General features: G+C 46.0%; 1 protein-coding gene across 1 annotated transcript in view; it reads right to left on the bottom strand.

Moving 5' to 3' along the window:
* Positions 1-9,409: 9,409 nt before the first annotated feature.
* The window catches only part of TBX4 (T-box transcription factor 4), a 29,905-nt gene continuing 21,632 nt past the window's right edge, over positions 9,410-17,682 (bottom strand). The window contains exons 5-8 of the mRNA XM_062507130.1: positions 14,471-14,623; positions 11,836-11,924; positions 11,259-11,500; positions 9,410-10,032 (exon numbers count right to left, since the gene is read on the bottom strand). Coding sequence (XP_062363114.1) covers positions 9,410-10,032; positions 11,259-11,500; positions 11,836-11,924; positions 14,471-14,623 — 1,107 coding nt within the window. The remainder of the gene's footprint in view (positions 10,033-11,258; positions 11,501-11,835; positions 11,925-14,470; positions 14,624-17,682) is intronic.

Genomic DNA, 17,682 nt, shown 5'->3' with positions numbered 1-17,682 from the left:
CCAGGCATGTGTGTTCGTATGGCAAAAAAAAAAAAAACCAGCTGCTATAAAAAAAAGAAACCCAAACATTTCTTTTTATTACTCGACTTGCTGTATTTTTATATATATTGAGCCAAATTCATCCCTTGTGGAGCTCAGTTGAAGCCAATAAGAGCAGATTTGGCCCATGTCTGTATGAGAAAGGTGGTGACAATTAAAATATATTGTTTAATAATGAGAGCTATGGTAGTGAAGTGTCTTTGTGTCTATGAAATTATACACCACGACACCCAGCCAGTGTGGAGCTGGGACTAGCAAAACATATAAGGCTGGTTTCTGATGGAAAGGCAAAAGTACTCTGACTTTTATGATTATGATTAAATATCACAAAGGTATTTGAACGAGACTAATTTAGGTAACATCTCCAGAAGTCTCGTTTATAGTGCAGTATTTTACCATTTGAAAATATTTCTTGACTGTTTTTATGTGTGGCTCTCAAGGACAGCACGACTGGCTGTTATTAGGAGTAAGTAAAAGAACAGTTTTTATTTCACTTAGATTTGAGGGACTTTCAGCAATATTACAAAAAGGAATGTACCCTATTAAATGAAAAGTGAGGACAGCCTTTACTATCACTTTACACTGGCGATTCCCAGTTGTTCCCTGCTCAGGGCATGGTACCAGCACATGAAAGGCATTGTTGATAGCCTGAAGAGCTGAAGGTGTTGCCAGTTTAACAACAAACACCCAAAGCAGAGGAGCCCTCAGCGTGCAGAGGAGTTGTGGTTACGTGGGTCCTACCCAGCAACTCCTCTGTGTATCCCTGTTGTTAAGTTCGGGTGAATTTACAAGCTGGAGTTTGCTGTGCTCTCTGCTGCAGTTTGGGCAGTGGTTATCCATAGCCAGGAACCAAATCCCTCATTCCAGGCTCCATCTCTGCTGCCAGGGAGGCTGGCTCAGCTTTGCTTTGCTCTGCCTTGTAAATATCCCAAATTTTGGCTTGAACACTTTTCTGTTGGGTCTTCACCTTGCCAAGAGGGGAGGTGGGAGGCTGAGAGGGATAAGCAGGAGATTTCCTTTGGGGAAAAAACTTTTCCCCTCGGGCTTCTCTGTCCTGAGCCTTGGCTGCTGCCTGTGGCTCCTGGCTCTGGGAGCTGGGGTGAGAAAGGTCAGAGGAATAAGAGATTTTGTTGAATCAAGAACTAAAGTGGCTCGTGATGGCCCTGCCCAGGAGCATGAGGAAGGTGGAAACACCTCAATACCCAGCTGATGGACCAGCAGAAAAGGCACCTCTTAAACAAAACTAAAGATATAAAATATCAGGTCTAATGCCACTGGTCTTCTAAAGAGTCTCTGACCCCCAAAAATGAGAGTGGGGAGGGAAACGCTGAAGAACAAAAATTATTTTTGCTGTGCTTATTACTCATTCTGAATCTCTTTTATGGAAATCTGGCCTTTGGCATCAGACTGAAATAATATTTTATTAGAAGAAAGCATGATTCATTGAAATGGTGCAGTGCAGTATCTAAGGAAAGGAAAACTGGGAAGGACACAAGAGTTCAGCTGTGGAAAACCAATTCAAGGAACCATTGCCCCAGCAAGCATCTCAACCCACGGTACAAAACAACAGAATGGAGAAAAGCATTTCCAAGCAAATGTGTGAATGTGGTGGTGGAGCCAAGTAAGGAATTATTTCTGTGTTAGACTGTCAGGAAGGGTCACACGGTACCTGTGGAAGGAGAATATCCTGTCCTTTGGAAATTAATTGGATTTTTTTATTAACATCAATGTGATGATCAGTACTGGCCCATGTACCTGAAAAATTGAAACTTAACCAAAGGAATAATAAGAGATCCCAGGAGGAAGGAGATGTTTAGTCTGTCTTAGATAGAATAAAAATCAATTTTCTTCTTTTTTGCACATTTTCAGAGATCTGTTTTTTGAGCTGTGAGAAGCTGTGTTGTCCACAGTTCTTTCTGTATGAGGAGAAGAAAAGCAGCAAAGTGAACAGAACAACCTCAACCTCCCCATAACTCATCCAACACTGCAACTCCTTTGCCTGTTGTTTTTGCTCCTTGGCAAGAAAAGAGAATTTATATTTAATTTTTTTTTTATTCCCCCTCCCCCCCCCCCCCGTTCTCTCCTTTAAGTTTTCCAGCTCATGGTTTTCCTGTATTTAATTCCTGGTCCCTGACCTCCTGCTTCCCCTTCTTTTGCTGTTAATAGGATGAAAACTGATTTTGGGACAATCTAATTAGCTACTTCCCAGAGGTGAGGGGATGTTATTTCTGTGTTATGCATAAAACAAGTCATTCACTCAGGGCTGGGTCATTGCTGGGGGAGGGAGCATTTGTGAATCCTGAATTTCATGGAGCCTGCAATGGAAGCTGTTTTCTCCCAGCTGGGAGGAATACAGGTTTAGCTCCACAGCTGCTGATTTTCAGTTGTAGTTGGTCCAAATGAGAAATTAGTAGAGACTTCTTTGCATGTTGAAGCCAGAATTTGGCAGGGGGAGTGGGAGCTGTGTGTGCAGCAGGCACTGAACACGGTGAGCTCACAGCACTGCTCACCCACTTCTTACTCCCCTAAATTCTGAGTTTTGGGGTATTTCAGTTTCCACATGCTGGATTTAATTCTCTGCTGCTCCCAGGTTTCTGTATCACTGCAGGGAGGATGGTCAGTGCATCCACAGGGATATCAGCATTCCACCCTCAGTGCCTCGTGCTGGATGTCCTGTATGGCTGAAAGGACAATGCTTGAACCAAGCAAACCCCTCCAGCCCCCTGCACTGAGCCCTCCCAGGCCTGCAGGGCTTGGGCAGTGCTTAGCCAGAGTTAAAATCCCTTCCTCCTTACCTGTTACTGGGGAAAGGGACAGGGGCTACAGGCATGTGCTCAGTTCTGATGCTGGGTGTAAATCCAGTCCTGCACTGTGATCCTGGACAGAAATCCCAGTGGAAGCTTTTCCTGCCCCTAAGCTGTCTCCTTGCCTTCAGAATGATAAATGGTGGGAAGGGAAGGGTGAGGGGGAGTGGGGGATCTCTCCAAGCTTTGAACTGGCTGTGTCATCAGAAAGATGAGAAGGAAGAACAGACTCATTTCAAGCAGAATTTTTATTCTGATAGAATCCTTTTACTCTTCATCACCTTCAGTGTTCTCATGAGTAAGGCTTAGACCAGGTCCTCCCCCAAAGATGTGTGATCAGGTGAGGCACTGTGGCTACTTTGATTTTTTACTGTAAATGGAAAAGATTCCCTGTCCCCAGTGCCACCCCTGCCCTGCTCAGGAGCTGTCCCCTCTGCCTCCAGCCCTGCACACCGACTGGTTCACATTACCCTGATGCACCAGGCAAGTTCATCACCTTTGCAGGATGTCCCGTGATTGATTCCTCATGGCCAGGGCAATCTGCTCCAAAGTTTCAGGCTAAAATGAGCTCTTGGATTTAGAGGGGATAATCAATGGTTTGGGTATTGTTCTGTTTTCAGCTATCCTTTAGTGTATTAGATTCACAGCTGATATTAAGTACAATATTAGATTCAGACTTTTGTTACTCTCTCAGTAGCTGCTCAGATACCCTGGGCATGAGTAAAGTGCAATTTTCAGTGTGGCTGTGTCATCCATCACACTCAAATACTCTGTGGCTCATTCCTGAGCTGCACTGCACAGCCAAGGCTGCAGGCTGGGCTTGGTGAGGGGAAGATTAAAGGGCTGGTCCTGCTACACTGAAGTCCATAGAAGTTTTCCTATTGACTTCAACAGAAACAGGACTGAACCATAGGATTTTGGCATGAAAACACAAAAATATTGCTTTGCATCTCTGCTGAGCTTCAGCAGGCATTGCTGCCTGCCTGACGTAAGGAATTGTTCTCTGTACATGTTGTTCTCCAGTAAATGTTCAAGGATTTGTCCATCCCTGCTGGCAGGGGTTGAGCATTAGTACACAAATCTGGCCCAGTGTCCTGTTATCAATGTGAACCTCCCAACTAGAAGATATATTTGTCAAATTTTGTCTTTCAGGCTTGTTAAAACCTTTGCTGCCCAAGTAGACAGTGCTGACAATACCACCTAATTTTTCTTATTGAAAAGTCAACTTTCAAACAGTTTGTAAATACAACCCTGCTGAAAATGTTCCTCAAAACTGCAGCAATGTATGGTTCAATGCCAAAAATTGGTGTTTGCTGAGAACTAAGGAGAATGACAACAACAACAAAAAACAGATTAAAAAGGTTGGCATTTGCCAAATATTCCTTCAAACATCTTCCCCATCAGTATTTTTCAGTGGAACAAGAGCCTTGTGACCTGTTGTAGATATTCCTCCTCCTCTTTTCATTCCAGTGGGGTTTGCTTTCTTTTTATGAAATGAGTTTCTAATTAATAAAGCCTGCAATTATCCTGATTTTAATTGAATTAGTGTTACTAGCTCTTTGCACTAATTAATCACCTTTTTATTTCCTTCTCTCAGGACCTGGTTCCAAAGGTGGGCTGGGGCTCAGGAGAGCAATTTCCATGCTGGAGGCATCTTGCTGCTGTAAATCCACTGGCACATCTGAACTGGAAATCCCAAAAGTGCTCAGACAGGAACATTTGCTTGCCATGACCAGGAAAAAGGAAAGGGAACTTCCTGGCAGGAATGGGGGCTTGGAGGCCACAAACACCCAGCAAGGTGGCACAAAGCCCCAAGGGCATCACCTTCCCCCAGTCACTTCCCAGTGAGGCTGAGCAGCCCTGCCAGGTTTAAATTTAATTCTGGTTTAAGTAGGACACAAGCTGGGCAAGGAGGGGCTGTGAACCCTGTGATGAAACCACCACCTAAACCCCTAAATGTGTTCTAGAGGCATTTCTCTCATGGCTGTGCTTGCACATTAAATAAGGTTCGTGTTGGACAAGGCTTTGTGCTTTGCTTGTACCACTCCCAAGATTTTATGCCCTTTATTTTTTAATCTTGATCCTGTTCTTTGCAGGGAGCAAATCAGTTCAAAACATGATGTTTTCTACCAGCAAGTCACAGGATCATGATTTCTCTTCTAGTCTGCTATCACAGGAATAAAACCCCTCCAATCACACTGAATTTAGGCTGCCTCTTGTCACAGTCAAGTGCATGGCACCTCCTTGGAGCAGGTCCTTAAATTAAAATATTGCAGATTTTTTTGCTGTTTAAGCACTACTGCAGAGACCAAGGAGAGAGGAGGGATTTTTTTCCCCTCTGGCTGGAATTTTTCACTATAACCATCCTCAGGGGAGTTCTCATCTTCAAAAGAAACATTCTTTCTATACAAGCTGCAAAAAGAATTATTTAATGACATCATAAATTAATACAGAGAGGCACAAATTTTCCAAAATGTGGAGAGAGAGAAAAATAAATCCATGTTTGCCAAAAACACCCCAGCTCTTCCAGACGTAGGCCCCTCTTGAGCCTGTGAGCTGCCAATGATGCCAAATTGAATGGTGGGGCTTTTGGCAGCACTGAAGTTTAGCTTGTTTAAATTTTGGCAAATATTCCTATTACTCACATTCTCAGCAAGCTGATACAAATATTTGTTCTATTTAGAGGGAAGTCCAAGATCAGTCTGGCACCAAGTGCTGCTGGGCTGGGTGGAACTGAGCCTGCCCCAAGATTAAATTTGGACATCTACCTTCAAGAAAAACAGAATTTAAAAAATTCCCTGGGCCTTTTAGTACAGATTAGAGCACATCAATGGAAAACAGTCCTCGTGTGTATTCAGGTTTTTCTCACTTGCTAATTTTTGCTTTAATCTGATTTGAACTGGGCCTGGTTTCCCTGAGCTTGGATTGCCATTCCCAGCTGCAGCTCCGGGGCTGGAAAAGCCTCCACACACATGAACCTCCACATTCTTGAGAATTAAAAGCTGTTTAAACTGTAGTAAATCAAACTGGCACACAGTGAGCACACTTGATCTTTTTTAAAGCTGTGCAGGTTGTTGGGATTTTTTTTTTTTTAGTGATGTCCCCAGTTTAGTGTTTCTGATTTGAAAAACAAACAGAGCACATCCTCCAGGACACTCAGGATTTCTGTGCTCTGTTTCATCCCTGGGAATAATCCTGCTCAACCAGGACCAGCACCTGCCAAGCCTTTCCAGGTGGGAAAAGCAGGAGAAATCAAACAGAACCTGGGTGCCTCACCTAGGGGGCTGGGATTGGGACTGGACACATACCCAGGTAAGAAATCTTACAGTGAAAACATAAAGCAAACTAAAAAACAACAGCATGTTTCCATCCCATAAATTAATACAACTAGTTTGTTTTTTTGGTTTTTTTCCTGTGATCATCATGCGTGGGATTTGTAATGTGAATAATTCAATGATGTCTGAATGTTTTTGTCAAAGTCACACGGGAGGGGGATCCCACTAATGCAACTTTTTAGCCATTTGGAAATGGGAAATCTGCTCTAAGTGGCTGCACTGGATTCCTGTGAGTGGAAAAAGATTGTCACTGGAGAATGATTCATCCCATTTAATCTCAATGTCTGATCTCTCTCCAGTGACTATAAAAGGAACCCAGATGACCAGATTAGCATATATCCAAATTTTGCACATTTTTATGCTAACTCAGCCTTTCCCAATCAGGTCCTGTACTCATAAATACCCTGTGCTATTTTTGCAAGGAAAAGCTCATTATTTGGCACAGGGATTCCCAGAACACTCAGCTCCAGTGGCTGCTTTGGGACAGAGCCTGGGCCCTGCCCTTTGCAGAGGCTGCCAGGTAAAACTGGCATTATTTACATGATCAAGATTTCTCCTCACTCCCTGCATTGACTGAAAGGTTCTGGGACAATTCTTACAGGAATTACTTTCTAAACTGCCTTAAATCAATAAATATTGCATGGATGAGCAGAAGGTACATGAAAAATGGTTTAAAAAGCAGCAGTGATTATTCACTGAAATGGCATTGTTATTGTGTTGGTCACCTTTGTAAAACAGGCAGAAGATCAGGCAGATTTTCCTTTGCAGCCTGGGCTGCTGACCCCACTCATTTTTGGGTTACATTTGTCCGGTTCAGTGTTGATTCAGTGTCACAGTGAGAAATGAACTGAGCATTGCAAATTCTGGGCAGTGACACCCCCAGACCTCTCCCCCCTCCCTGCCACCTTGAATTCTTTACCACTGAGCTGCACCCAGGCACAGGAACGTGGCTTTGCTGCTCTGGGGATCAGTGGCTGCTTTTAACTCAGTGCTCAGATCAGCTCATGTGACCCCTAAAGCAAAGAAACACCAGCAAAATCCCAAATAAACCCATGGGCACCTAAAACCTGATGGTGGAGCTTTGAGATGGTGAAAAAAGGGTCAGGTGTGCACCTTGGGAAGTGTGAGGTTGGTGTAGTCAGGCAGCAGGAGACAGAAGAGAGATCTTAATTCACCATGGAACATTTTTATACTGATTATTGAAATGCACCCAGAGACAGCTTGTAGCAGTAAAATGACTTTATGTTCTGATATGTAAAATAAAATGTCCATGCTATGTAACAAACATTTAAAAATTCCATACCACCTGTATCTAATGTGGTTTCTAATAAAGATTTATCTGTAGTATATATGGGTTTTTTGTCTAACCAATTCTTAGTTTTTACATCAAAGGTGTGTAATAAAACAAAAATTTTAAATAGATGTCTTTCAAAAAAAAAAAAAAAAACAAAAAAAAAAAACCAAAAAAAACCCCTTTGCAACATTCATTTTTATTAAGTATTTCATTCATCAAAAGCAAAGCTGAATTGGACACGTGGCCTGCATTTGTGATATATATAATTTTATATATATATATATATAAAATATATATGTATATAAATAGCTATTCAGCATGCAAAAATTGTAGTGATTTCCAAAATCTGGTTACAAAATCCTCACCAGTCACACACGAACTCTGCTGAGTGGGTGCAGGGGACTGTCCTGGCTGAAATGTCACCTCGGGGCTGCGTCACAGCCCCCCCTCATCCATCGGGCTCCTCCTTGGGAGGGATTCACCAAAACCCAGAAGCACCTCCCCACTTCCAAACCTGCATTTCAGATTTTTGCCTTTGCCCGTTTTGGAAGCAATAGGAGGAAATAAAAAACCCCCACTGTGCAATGACTAAAGCTTGAATATTGTGCTCTCCAGAAGAACCAAACTCCAGCGTCCCCTCTGTGTCACCATCCCCTGGTGGCACTGCCTGGGGCTCAGCAGGATGGACTCTGCAGTGGGGCAGGAGCTTCGTGGGTGAGGGCAATGGGAGTTTTGTCCCAGAAGGAATTCTCTCTGCTTCCCCACGAGTGTCAGCCTCCTTACAGAACCACCGAGGTTGGAAAAGAGCTCCGGGATCATCAAATCCACCCTGTGACCGATCCCCCCACGGCGATTCCAAGGAGCGCTGCAGAGGGCAAAGAGGAACCAGCCCTGGACACTTCCACGGTCAACAAAAGGAGCAATGAATACACTGGTTACAGATTGTACCTGTTCTACAAATATTTGTACACTGTAAAGCCTGACAGGTCATGGGAGCTCTTCCCTCCCCACCCCAACATTAGGAAAATATTCCTCTAGGCCTCCTTTAGGCTGAAAACAATTCTGTCTGAGTTAGCTGCAAAAGAAAAGAACATAGAACAAAAGGCACGTTTCAGCTGAATACGAAAGAATTCAAGGACCAGCAAATACAGAAATTGGTTCTGGAAAGTATTAGCGACTTTCAAGCTTAAACTTCATAAATATATTGCAATAAGCAAATGTGATTCAATCAAGGGATGGGAGTCTGAAGACGCTGGGTCTGCTCCTAACACTGCGATTAATTTGCTGTTTGGCCTCGGACTTTTCACTTCTTCACTTCCCACAGCCACGCCCGATGTTGGTGTGGGTGCAAGAAGAGACATTTGTGCATCGGTGCCTTCTCCTCTGTGCCCGCGGCGCGGAGCCCGCGCAGCCGGGGCGGCACCGCAGCGGAACCCGCGCTCCGCCGCTCCCTCCCTTCCAGGGGAACTGGGAATCTCTAGGGACCAAAAGGGCTAAAGAAGCGCTGCCACGGCAGTCCTTGAGCTATGCAAGCCGTCAAATGGCTTTTTGCTTGGAGGTTTGGGAGCTTGTGGCTTCACGAGCCAAGGACCGTAAAAGTGAAGCTCGTATTTTTTTCCCAAATAGCCAAAATTTGCTCTCGGATGTTTAACATTACAAGCAAAGGAACATGACTGGCTACGTCACTCGTTAGTCATGAAGGTGGTTTCTACTGGATGAAGACACGGGAATGAATTTATTTGGGAGTCACTAAGAGCCTGATGAATCCAGCCCGCTGAGACAGGAGATGGAATTCTCTGTGTGCCTGAAGATACGAGCTCCTCACCCACACAAATCCCTCTGGAAATGCACATGTGTCTCACCGAAGTGCAAGTTACCCACAGGTATCAACACTGACTGCACTGTCCTGGAGCAGGAAGGCGGCTGCGGCCGCGGGGTCACCCGTCAGTCCAGTTCTCCACAGTCCCCATCCCTGAATGATACTGCAGCGACGATTCCCTGGACAGCGAGAAGCTCTGCGAGTACAGGAACTCGTTGGCCGCGTTCAGGTGCGGAGAGGGGGCTTTCCTCTCGCACACGGCCGGGTGCACCCTTTCCCTGGGGAAGGACGAGGCGGGGCCGCGCTCCCGGCCCGGGCCCTGGCCCAGCTGGTTGTAGACGCTGAAGGGGCCGTTCCCCGGCGGCTGCGAGCCCTGGGCTGCCATGGCCGGGAGCCGCGGCATCATGGGGGCGGCGGTGAAGTGAGCGGGGAAGGGCTGGTAGGGGACAGTCTCCATGGTCTGGACGCTGTAGCTGGTGTAAGGTGCGACTGAAGTCCACATGTTGCAGCTCAGCGGGGGCGGCGGGGGGGGCAGGTCATCGACGGCCGAGACGGCGGCGATGTCGGCGCCGGAGCCAGAGTACATGCAAGCCTCCCGAGGGGCCACCTCGCCGCAGTAGGACGGGCTCAGCATCTGCTGCTCGTAGGGCGGCGGAGAGCGGAAATAGTGATCGTCCCCCACCGAGGACGAGGCGTCCAGGTAGGAGCGTTTGCAGGGCAGGTCCAGGTGCCGAGCGCTTTCTGCAAGAAAAATTCACGTTCAGGAGCGGCTCTGCTGGCACTGGGGAGTTCCCTTGGGGGCCGCGATTATTTCGCTAAACCGGAGCCCTTTCTCAGCTTAGTCCAGTTAAACCATCTTGGTTTGGGAAAACAGTGTACGACATCAAAAAGACATTGTGCTGCGAATGTCAGGCTAATCCCCCCCGGCCTCAAAGCACTCTGGTGACATTTGTCAGTTTAAGTGAGGGACTCTTCTCACATCAGGGATTACTCCACGTTCATCCAGATAAGGAGGGCCCTGGCACTCCTGCACGGTTCCTCCTGACAAATTCAAGAAGTCTCTTAAAGGGTCTTATCACAGCCTGCCTTCCTGTCATTGCAAAAATGACTCTACATTTCCCAGATATTCACGTCAAAAGCTGCAGAAATATTTCCAGATAAAGGAGCCCTTTCCCAGTCAGCAGCCCTTCCTCATCTCTGCACAGCCCCTCTGCTCCTGTGAGCACCATGGCCCTGTTCCCCAGCAGCTTTTGTTACTTATTAGGAATATTCTCTGGATGAATTAGTGAATTCATCTGCACATTAAACATCTGCTAAAATTACACATTTGCCTTGCAGCCCTCATTACTGGTGCTGTTAGATTCTTCGTTTAACCATGATCAGAGGATTCTCCCATCTTCAATAAATTAGCAGGCAGTGAGACATGCAAATAGAAGAATTTTTTTCTTCTGTGCAAAATTTTTCCATTTAACTTGAAACATGCCATGATCTCATCTGATGCTGGACTAAAAGGAAGAGAATGCAGTCACAGCTCACTTAAATTTGAGAATTAGTGGATGAGAGGAAAGGGCTGCTCATACCAAGCTCTTGCAGTCCCACTAGTCTGCAGACATTGAAGGAATTACTCATGGTTTTGCCTTGGAAAGTGTAGAATTTTGGTAATGCTAATGGCCTCCTGCAAACAATTTTGAATTCAGCTGATCCTAACAATGGATAATTTTCCACTGAAGCTCTGTGCCATTTGAATTACACATTCTAATTAATTATTTCAGCTCTGTCTCAGTCAGAATTTACCTTCTATGGGACAAACCCACTAAAAACTGCCTCAGACAGCAGCTCTTGCCTCCAGGCCCTCCAAAACACTCCAATCACAGCAGTGTTTTTGAAGATCAAGGCCCAAGACAAACTGAACTCATGCTCTCAGGTTTATTTTCTGTAATATTTTTCTAGCTGTGAGCTCGAGTTACCTCTTCTTTTTAGACAATGGTAGAAGAGCCCTGAATCTCTCTGTGCTGTGAAGGTGTTGAGTGGCAGATCTTGAGTATCGGAAGCTGCAAACTGCATGTGAGCACCATTCTCATACTGATAATGCTGAAGGGTCTGGTGATTCCCATGGAGTGGGTTAACATCTGGCTTTGCTGACAGCTGGCCATGACTGGACACCAACCTCTGCCTCATGATGCTTTTGGAAATTACTGGATATTCTTTGCTAGAAGAGGTGAGAAAAATAAAGACTGGTTAGGCAGCGATCAGCATCATCAGAATTTCATCAACAGAATGAGGAAATATTGGTTTGGCTCCCCCAGACCTCTCCAGCCAATGATTTCACCACCCTTTGCTTCAGACAATGAACTCATCGCACTCCTCTGGGCGTGGGCAAGAACTGCCAGCACAGAGCGTGTCAGAGTCACAGGAAGGGCTTTGGAGGGATATCTGTGGCATTCAGGCACAAGCAAACACGATGCCCGTGGCTGTGGCACCTTTGAGCTGCTCCTCCAAAGAGCTGCAGCCCGTGAGGAGCAGGGGGAGGAGGGAGGGAGGTACCTTTGGAGCCGTGCCACGCGCAGGTCGCTGTCGTCGCTGCCTCGGAAGCCCTTGGCAAAGGGGTTGTTTTCAATTTTCAGCTGGGTTATCTTTAAAAGAACAAAACCAAGAATAAAGTGTTTGAAAGCAAATCAGACCAAAAGTGCAGCAGCAGCAACAGGGCTGAGCTGGTGGGTCTCGAGGGGTCCAGTCCTGATGACCCCTGTGAAATGCAGAGTCTGGGTGTTACTCTAGGCCCTGTGCTCTTTTTCTGGACTAATTTATTTGTCTGATTTAAAAGGTTTCCTATGGTTCTATGTTAGAGAGCCCTGCTTGTCATGGTGTGGCTCCCCCTAATTCCCATAACAATTGAATACACCTTTATGGCCACCATTCAGTCATTTTAACTCTGAAAATCATCCCAACTCAAACAGTGCATTATCCCTGCACAGCCCCTCTCCCTGCTCTGAGCCCCCTGCATCCCATTTTCATGCTGAGGAGAGCAGCCAGTTCTGCTTCGGGATGGTTTTGCATGAGCGTTGCTGTTACTGACAACTTCACTTTTAGCAATGTTGAAAAATATCCCTTACCAAAAAAACTCCTGAGAACACAGCTGGCCGCTATCAGTGCTGGAGGGGAAGGTGGTGACATGTGAATTTAAGCAGCCTCCAGGGCTCCAGCTCTTCCAGGGAAGCTCAAGCAGCTGATGAACCACAAGAAGCGTAGGACCCTTCCAAACCCACAGCCTGACAGCAGGTTTGTACATCTTAATTTCATTTTGTTATTTAGCGATCGTGGTTTTCCTCTGACGTGAGCAGGATCAGGGCTTCAGTCCCTCCTTGTCACCTTCCCCTGGCCTCATCCAGCCCAGGAGGGGATCTGGGGTGAACACACACCTTCCTCACTGACCTGTGCTCAGGGGTAACCTCTGTCCTCAACTTCCTCATTTTTTTTCTTTAGGAATACGATTATTTACAACCACACTTCTTGCTAGCAGGAGATTTCTGAGCTAATCATACTTCAGCAGTTTGCTTCTTCTAAAAGAAACCCAGACCAGGTTTTTAATTGTTGATGCTTAAGAGAATAAATAAAACCATTCAGGTATTCCTCTGAGGTTGAGATTTTCTCGAGACCACACTGAGGTCATGGTGAAACCTTCTGCCTGCTGTCACCTGCTGCAGGTCCCTGTGTCCCCTGCTCAGGGCAGTGTCCATCCCCCCAGCCTGCAGACCCCAGGGCAGGAGCTGGGCAGCTCCACAGAGGCTCCTCACAGGATCTTCACTAAAGAATTTGGGCTTATCTGGGACATTTTCCCTAAATCTGTCAGGTCCACCCCGTGTGTGCCCCCCAGCCACAAACCACCCCCAGCAAAGCTGGAGAGCAGTGACAGTGCAAGTGTGGAGTTTATGGAGCACTTTGGGAACTTCAGGGATGAAAGGCACCATTGATAGCAGACATTTTAAATATGTATTAAATATAAGCTCGTTTGAGTCTTTTTGGTTAACCATGTTTGGGCAATTGGTCATTTTACATCAACAGCTTTTCTACCTTCAGTGTCCTAAAGGGCACTTTTCCCCCTCCCTGCCTGACCATACCACATCCATGTTTCTGCTCTGAGTCTCTTAACTGGCTCACTAATTGCAACATTTTTGCAAGGACCCTATGCTTCAAGCATCAAAGGCCACACAGGCATCCTGCTTGGGAGGAAAAGCTCTGGTCAGGTTATTGGGGAGGAAGAATTTCACACTTGTTCCTGTTCCTGCAGGATTTTCCTGTGAATGTGTAGGAAAGGAACTGGTACAGTTACACATGGCAGATTCCACACTGGGGGTGACAGGAAGATCTGACAGTGCTACCTCACTCTGCACCTTTAGTTATGAATCTTGATGCACTTTTAAAATTCCAATTAAATTATTAATTATTCCTCATACAGCAATTGGACTTTACCATTAGGCAAATGCCTAAGAGTGGGAGCTTGTGCAAAGGCAGAGCAGTAGCAGGATAGAATCTGAACCTTTGCATCCCCTTCTGTCATCGTGCCCTGTCCCTGCCCTGGTGAGGTGACCCAGGGAGGTGACAGTTCACTGTCCCACTGCTGTCAGTCCTGCTGGGATCCAACCCTCAGGCAGAACTCTGCCCACTGCACAGGTAACAGCACCCTCAAAACACAACGCAGCCCCTACAGCACACAGGTGCCCCTGACACCCACCCAGAGCACAGAACTGAGCCCTTTGTATTTCACACCCCCAAAACCTCCCCCCCAGACCCCCAACCCCCTCCTGCCTCCACGTGCAAACCACAGAGGCAGCTCTGAGCTCTGTTTTTATGGTTACATTCCTCATCTGTCTCACTAAACACACATTCTATAATTGCTGTCCACTGCAGATTTATGAGCAAGCTTTACTGGTCATTTTTAGATGTACTTTGCTGTTTGAATGACATCTCAGCTCTATGAGCACAGCGAGTCAAGGGAGCCCAGGCTTTGCCAAAATATTGTTACCAGCAACATCCCTGCTCCTCCAGAGCTGCATCCTGCCTCATCCCTCGTGCTTAAAGCCAGGATGGAAAATTGTCTTTTAAACCAGCAGAACAGGAAGATGCTCTCACAAAGTTCCTGGCCAGAAATAAAGCATTTGTAGCCCCAAAAGCTGCCTACCTTGTGGTTCTGGTAGGAGGTGACAGAAATGAAGGAGGTCTCTGGGAAGACGTGGGTGCAGAAAGCTGTGTTCTTGGAGCCGAAGGCGTTGTTCTCGTCTGCCTTCACGATGTGCAGCCGGGGCTGGTACTTGTGCATTGAATTAAGGATGATCTGAAAAACAATGGATGCTGAAGTGAGAAATCCATTCTAAAATAGAAAAGAGAAAAGCCATGGCTGTTGGACACTTTGTAGCGAGATCCAAAGCCCGGCAGAGCTGAGCTTTGGCTTCAAAAAGGAAAATTTACGTTCTAGAAATGCACATGAACCAAGGCACAAAAGGTATCTGCAGCTCTGGCAAGCAGAGCTGAACTTAAAGCTTTCCTGGTAAACCCTCATTTTCCTATTGCTATTGGATAGAATCAGTCTGGATGGAAAAAATGTCATAACTTTTTTTTTTTCCCAGCTCACGCCAAAGCTGTACAATATATAATTCACCAGCAGCCTGCTCTGTACAGATTCCTAATAAATACTTTACTGAGCTGAAAAATACACAGTTTAGCAGAGGGAAAAAAGAAAAAACAAACAACACAGAAACCACAGAGGAAAAAAGCTAGAAAACTATTTTTCTTTTATCTGCTGGTAAAAAAAATATAAATAACTAAAACTACAAAGCAGCAGATTGGTTTTTCCTGCTGTTTGTGGAGTGGCTGGGTGTGGGTGGCTGGTCCGAGCACCTCTCCCCTCCTTGAGTCTTGGCCAGTGAAAGGGAGGACCAGCATCAGCCAAGGGATTTCTTATGGAGGGTGCCGGGGGGTTGGGGAAGGGCTGAGGTTCAGCAGGGATCACAGCCTGTCTCCAGCAAAAGGCTTTTTTTGGTGGAGCTTTTTGGGCTGCGAGGGGCTGCCCAGGCTCATCCCATCCCGGCCCTGAGATTCCACAAAGCAGGGATGTGCCCAGACACTGCAGAAGAAAATGGCTTCAAGAAATGGAATTTCTTTTAAGAAGTGGGATGGTTTTAAGAAAAGCCTTTATTCCTTTTACTGGGCAAAGAAGAAATACTGCTGCCTTGTTTTCTCAGCATAATCCTTTCCAATCTCCTCCTTCCGCTCCCAAATGGGCTCATTGAGCCTGGCTGCTCCTGGGGGAGAGGGATTCCAGCCAGGCTGGGGTGCCCAAAGCCCAGGGCAGGGACAGAGACAGGAAAAGGGCCAAGGAGAGGACGCTGTGATGGATGAAAAAGGGATGGAGGCATGGATGGATGTGCACACTGCAGCACAGCAGCAGCAGTTCACACTAATTATGGTTTTAGCCAGTTTTGAATGAGAATTGCCATGAAGCTCTGTGGGTTTTGCTCTTCTCCATGACTGCCATGTCCAGGAGAGCTCAGAGCAGCAGCTCCAGGTGCTCCAGCTGGGATGGGAGGCAGTGCATGGAGCTCGTGCTCTCCAAACCCCCTCAATCTGCTGCAGGACCCCTGCCCACAGTAGCTGCTGCATTATGCACCACTTAAATGCAATTTTTACTGTTGACGTTTTCCAGACAACCCTCCCTGCTCCCCAAGAGAGAGAATGAGGAATTTTTGGCATTTTATCAGCTTTGCATCAAGCCTCTGAACCACTTTGTGGCTGTTGATGTGCAGGGTGTAGATCTGAGAGGGTCGGCTCAGGTTTTGGGCTGGAGCCTTTACTCTGCTTTCATGTATCAGCCACTCATAAAACATAGTAACACTCGAGGGATGGGACTTTCATAAAAGAAGGGACTTTTCAATTTTCAGTAATTAAAGAGTTGAGCCATGCAGATAAATAATGGCTGTCTGGAGCAAAATCTGGGGTTTGCTGCGCTCTCCTCACTGTCTGTCCCACACTGCCCAGCATGGGTGACTTTTCCCCAGAGCCAGAGCAACTCAGCTTCAGGATGAAGAAAACTTTAAACTGAGATTTCCAAAGGGAAAATTAGGAGCCCAGGTTTTGATACACCCTGCATGAATAGTCTGAGTTCCCCCTCCAAAGCAGGGTCCACTGGGTTATAATGACCCCTTTAAAAAAGAGAAATGTATTTTTAATAACATCTTCAAAGTCAAGGAGTCCGAACAATTTCCAAAATGAACAAATGAACTTCTTGAAGCCTGATAGAAGAACTCAGGAAAGGATTTCTGACAGATGCTCAGTGTTTCAGTTGTGGCTGCAGATCTGCCTGAAGGTTCATAATTTAAAAACCCTTTAATGGCCTAATTTTGCCACTGCATTTACAAGTTTGGGCATTTCTGTCCCTTGCACAAAAAGTGAATATTTACCCACCTGTCCCAGTGTAATTCCTGTTGGAATTTGAGTGGCTTCCCACCAGCTGCACAGGTGATTTCCCACATCTTTTGGGGGGTCACCAACCACTCACTGCATAAAACCATCTTTTACTTAAGAACAAGAACTCCTGCACAGGAGCTGTGTCTGCACACATATCTTCCTTACTTGTGCTTGGTGTAATCCCTGTGCATTCAAAATCCTTACAAACCACCCCAAAACCAATCTTTAGGCACAAAACACCGAGTCTGTGCAAAATGAAATGCCAACAATTCAGGCTAAATAGTTTTCAAGGCTGCTTTGGAAAGCTAAAAATACACAAAACAAATGTAAATTCCACTCCAGTGACGAACATCAGTGGAAAGATTAACTTCAAGAATTGTGTCAAAAATGAGAAGTATTTTAATTGATGGGACAGAGACCTGAGAAGTGATGTAGGAGCCCTCAGCCTCAAAGGTGATGCTAAAACAATAACTTTGTATTTTCCTGCACTTTTTCACGGGGAGATCAATTCAGTGTCAGACACTGTCACATACATTTTTAAATTGTTTTTGTATAAAAAGTAGGTAATTTGGAATAGGTTGGCAGGGACCCAGTGGTGGGGACCCTCCTGGGCTGCACCAGGTGAGACCTAAAGAGCTCCTGGATATTTTGGGAAATGTTTTGCACCTCTTGGTTGCTCCCCCTGCCCTTGGAGCTGCCTTGGTGATGGCAGAGGAGCCAGAGCATCCCCAGGATGGTGTCACTGCTACCCCCTCAATGTCACACATGCTGAGCAGATGGTGACACAGCCCAACCCAAAAGTCCAGTGTGAGCTCACACAAACATCCTTTTAATTTTTATTTTTATTTTCACCCCCTTGTCTCCCTCCTTTGTGCTGCTCATACACTTGCAGCTGGAACTTCAGCTGTTACAGATCTCCTTCATTTCTTT

This window comes from Cinclus cinclus, chromosome 22 (assembly GCF_963662255.1).
Source record: "Cinclus cinclus chromosome 22, bCinCin1.1, whole genome shotgun sequence".
NCBI lineage: Eukaryota > Metazoa > Chordata > Aves > Passeriformes > Cinclidae > Cinclus > Cinclus cinclus.
This window is presented reverse-complemented; position numbering and strand designations above follow the sequence as displayed.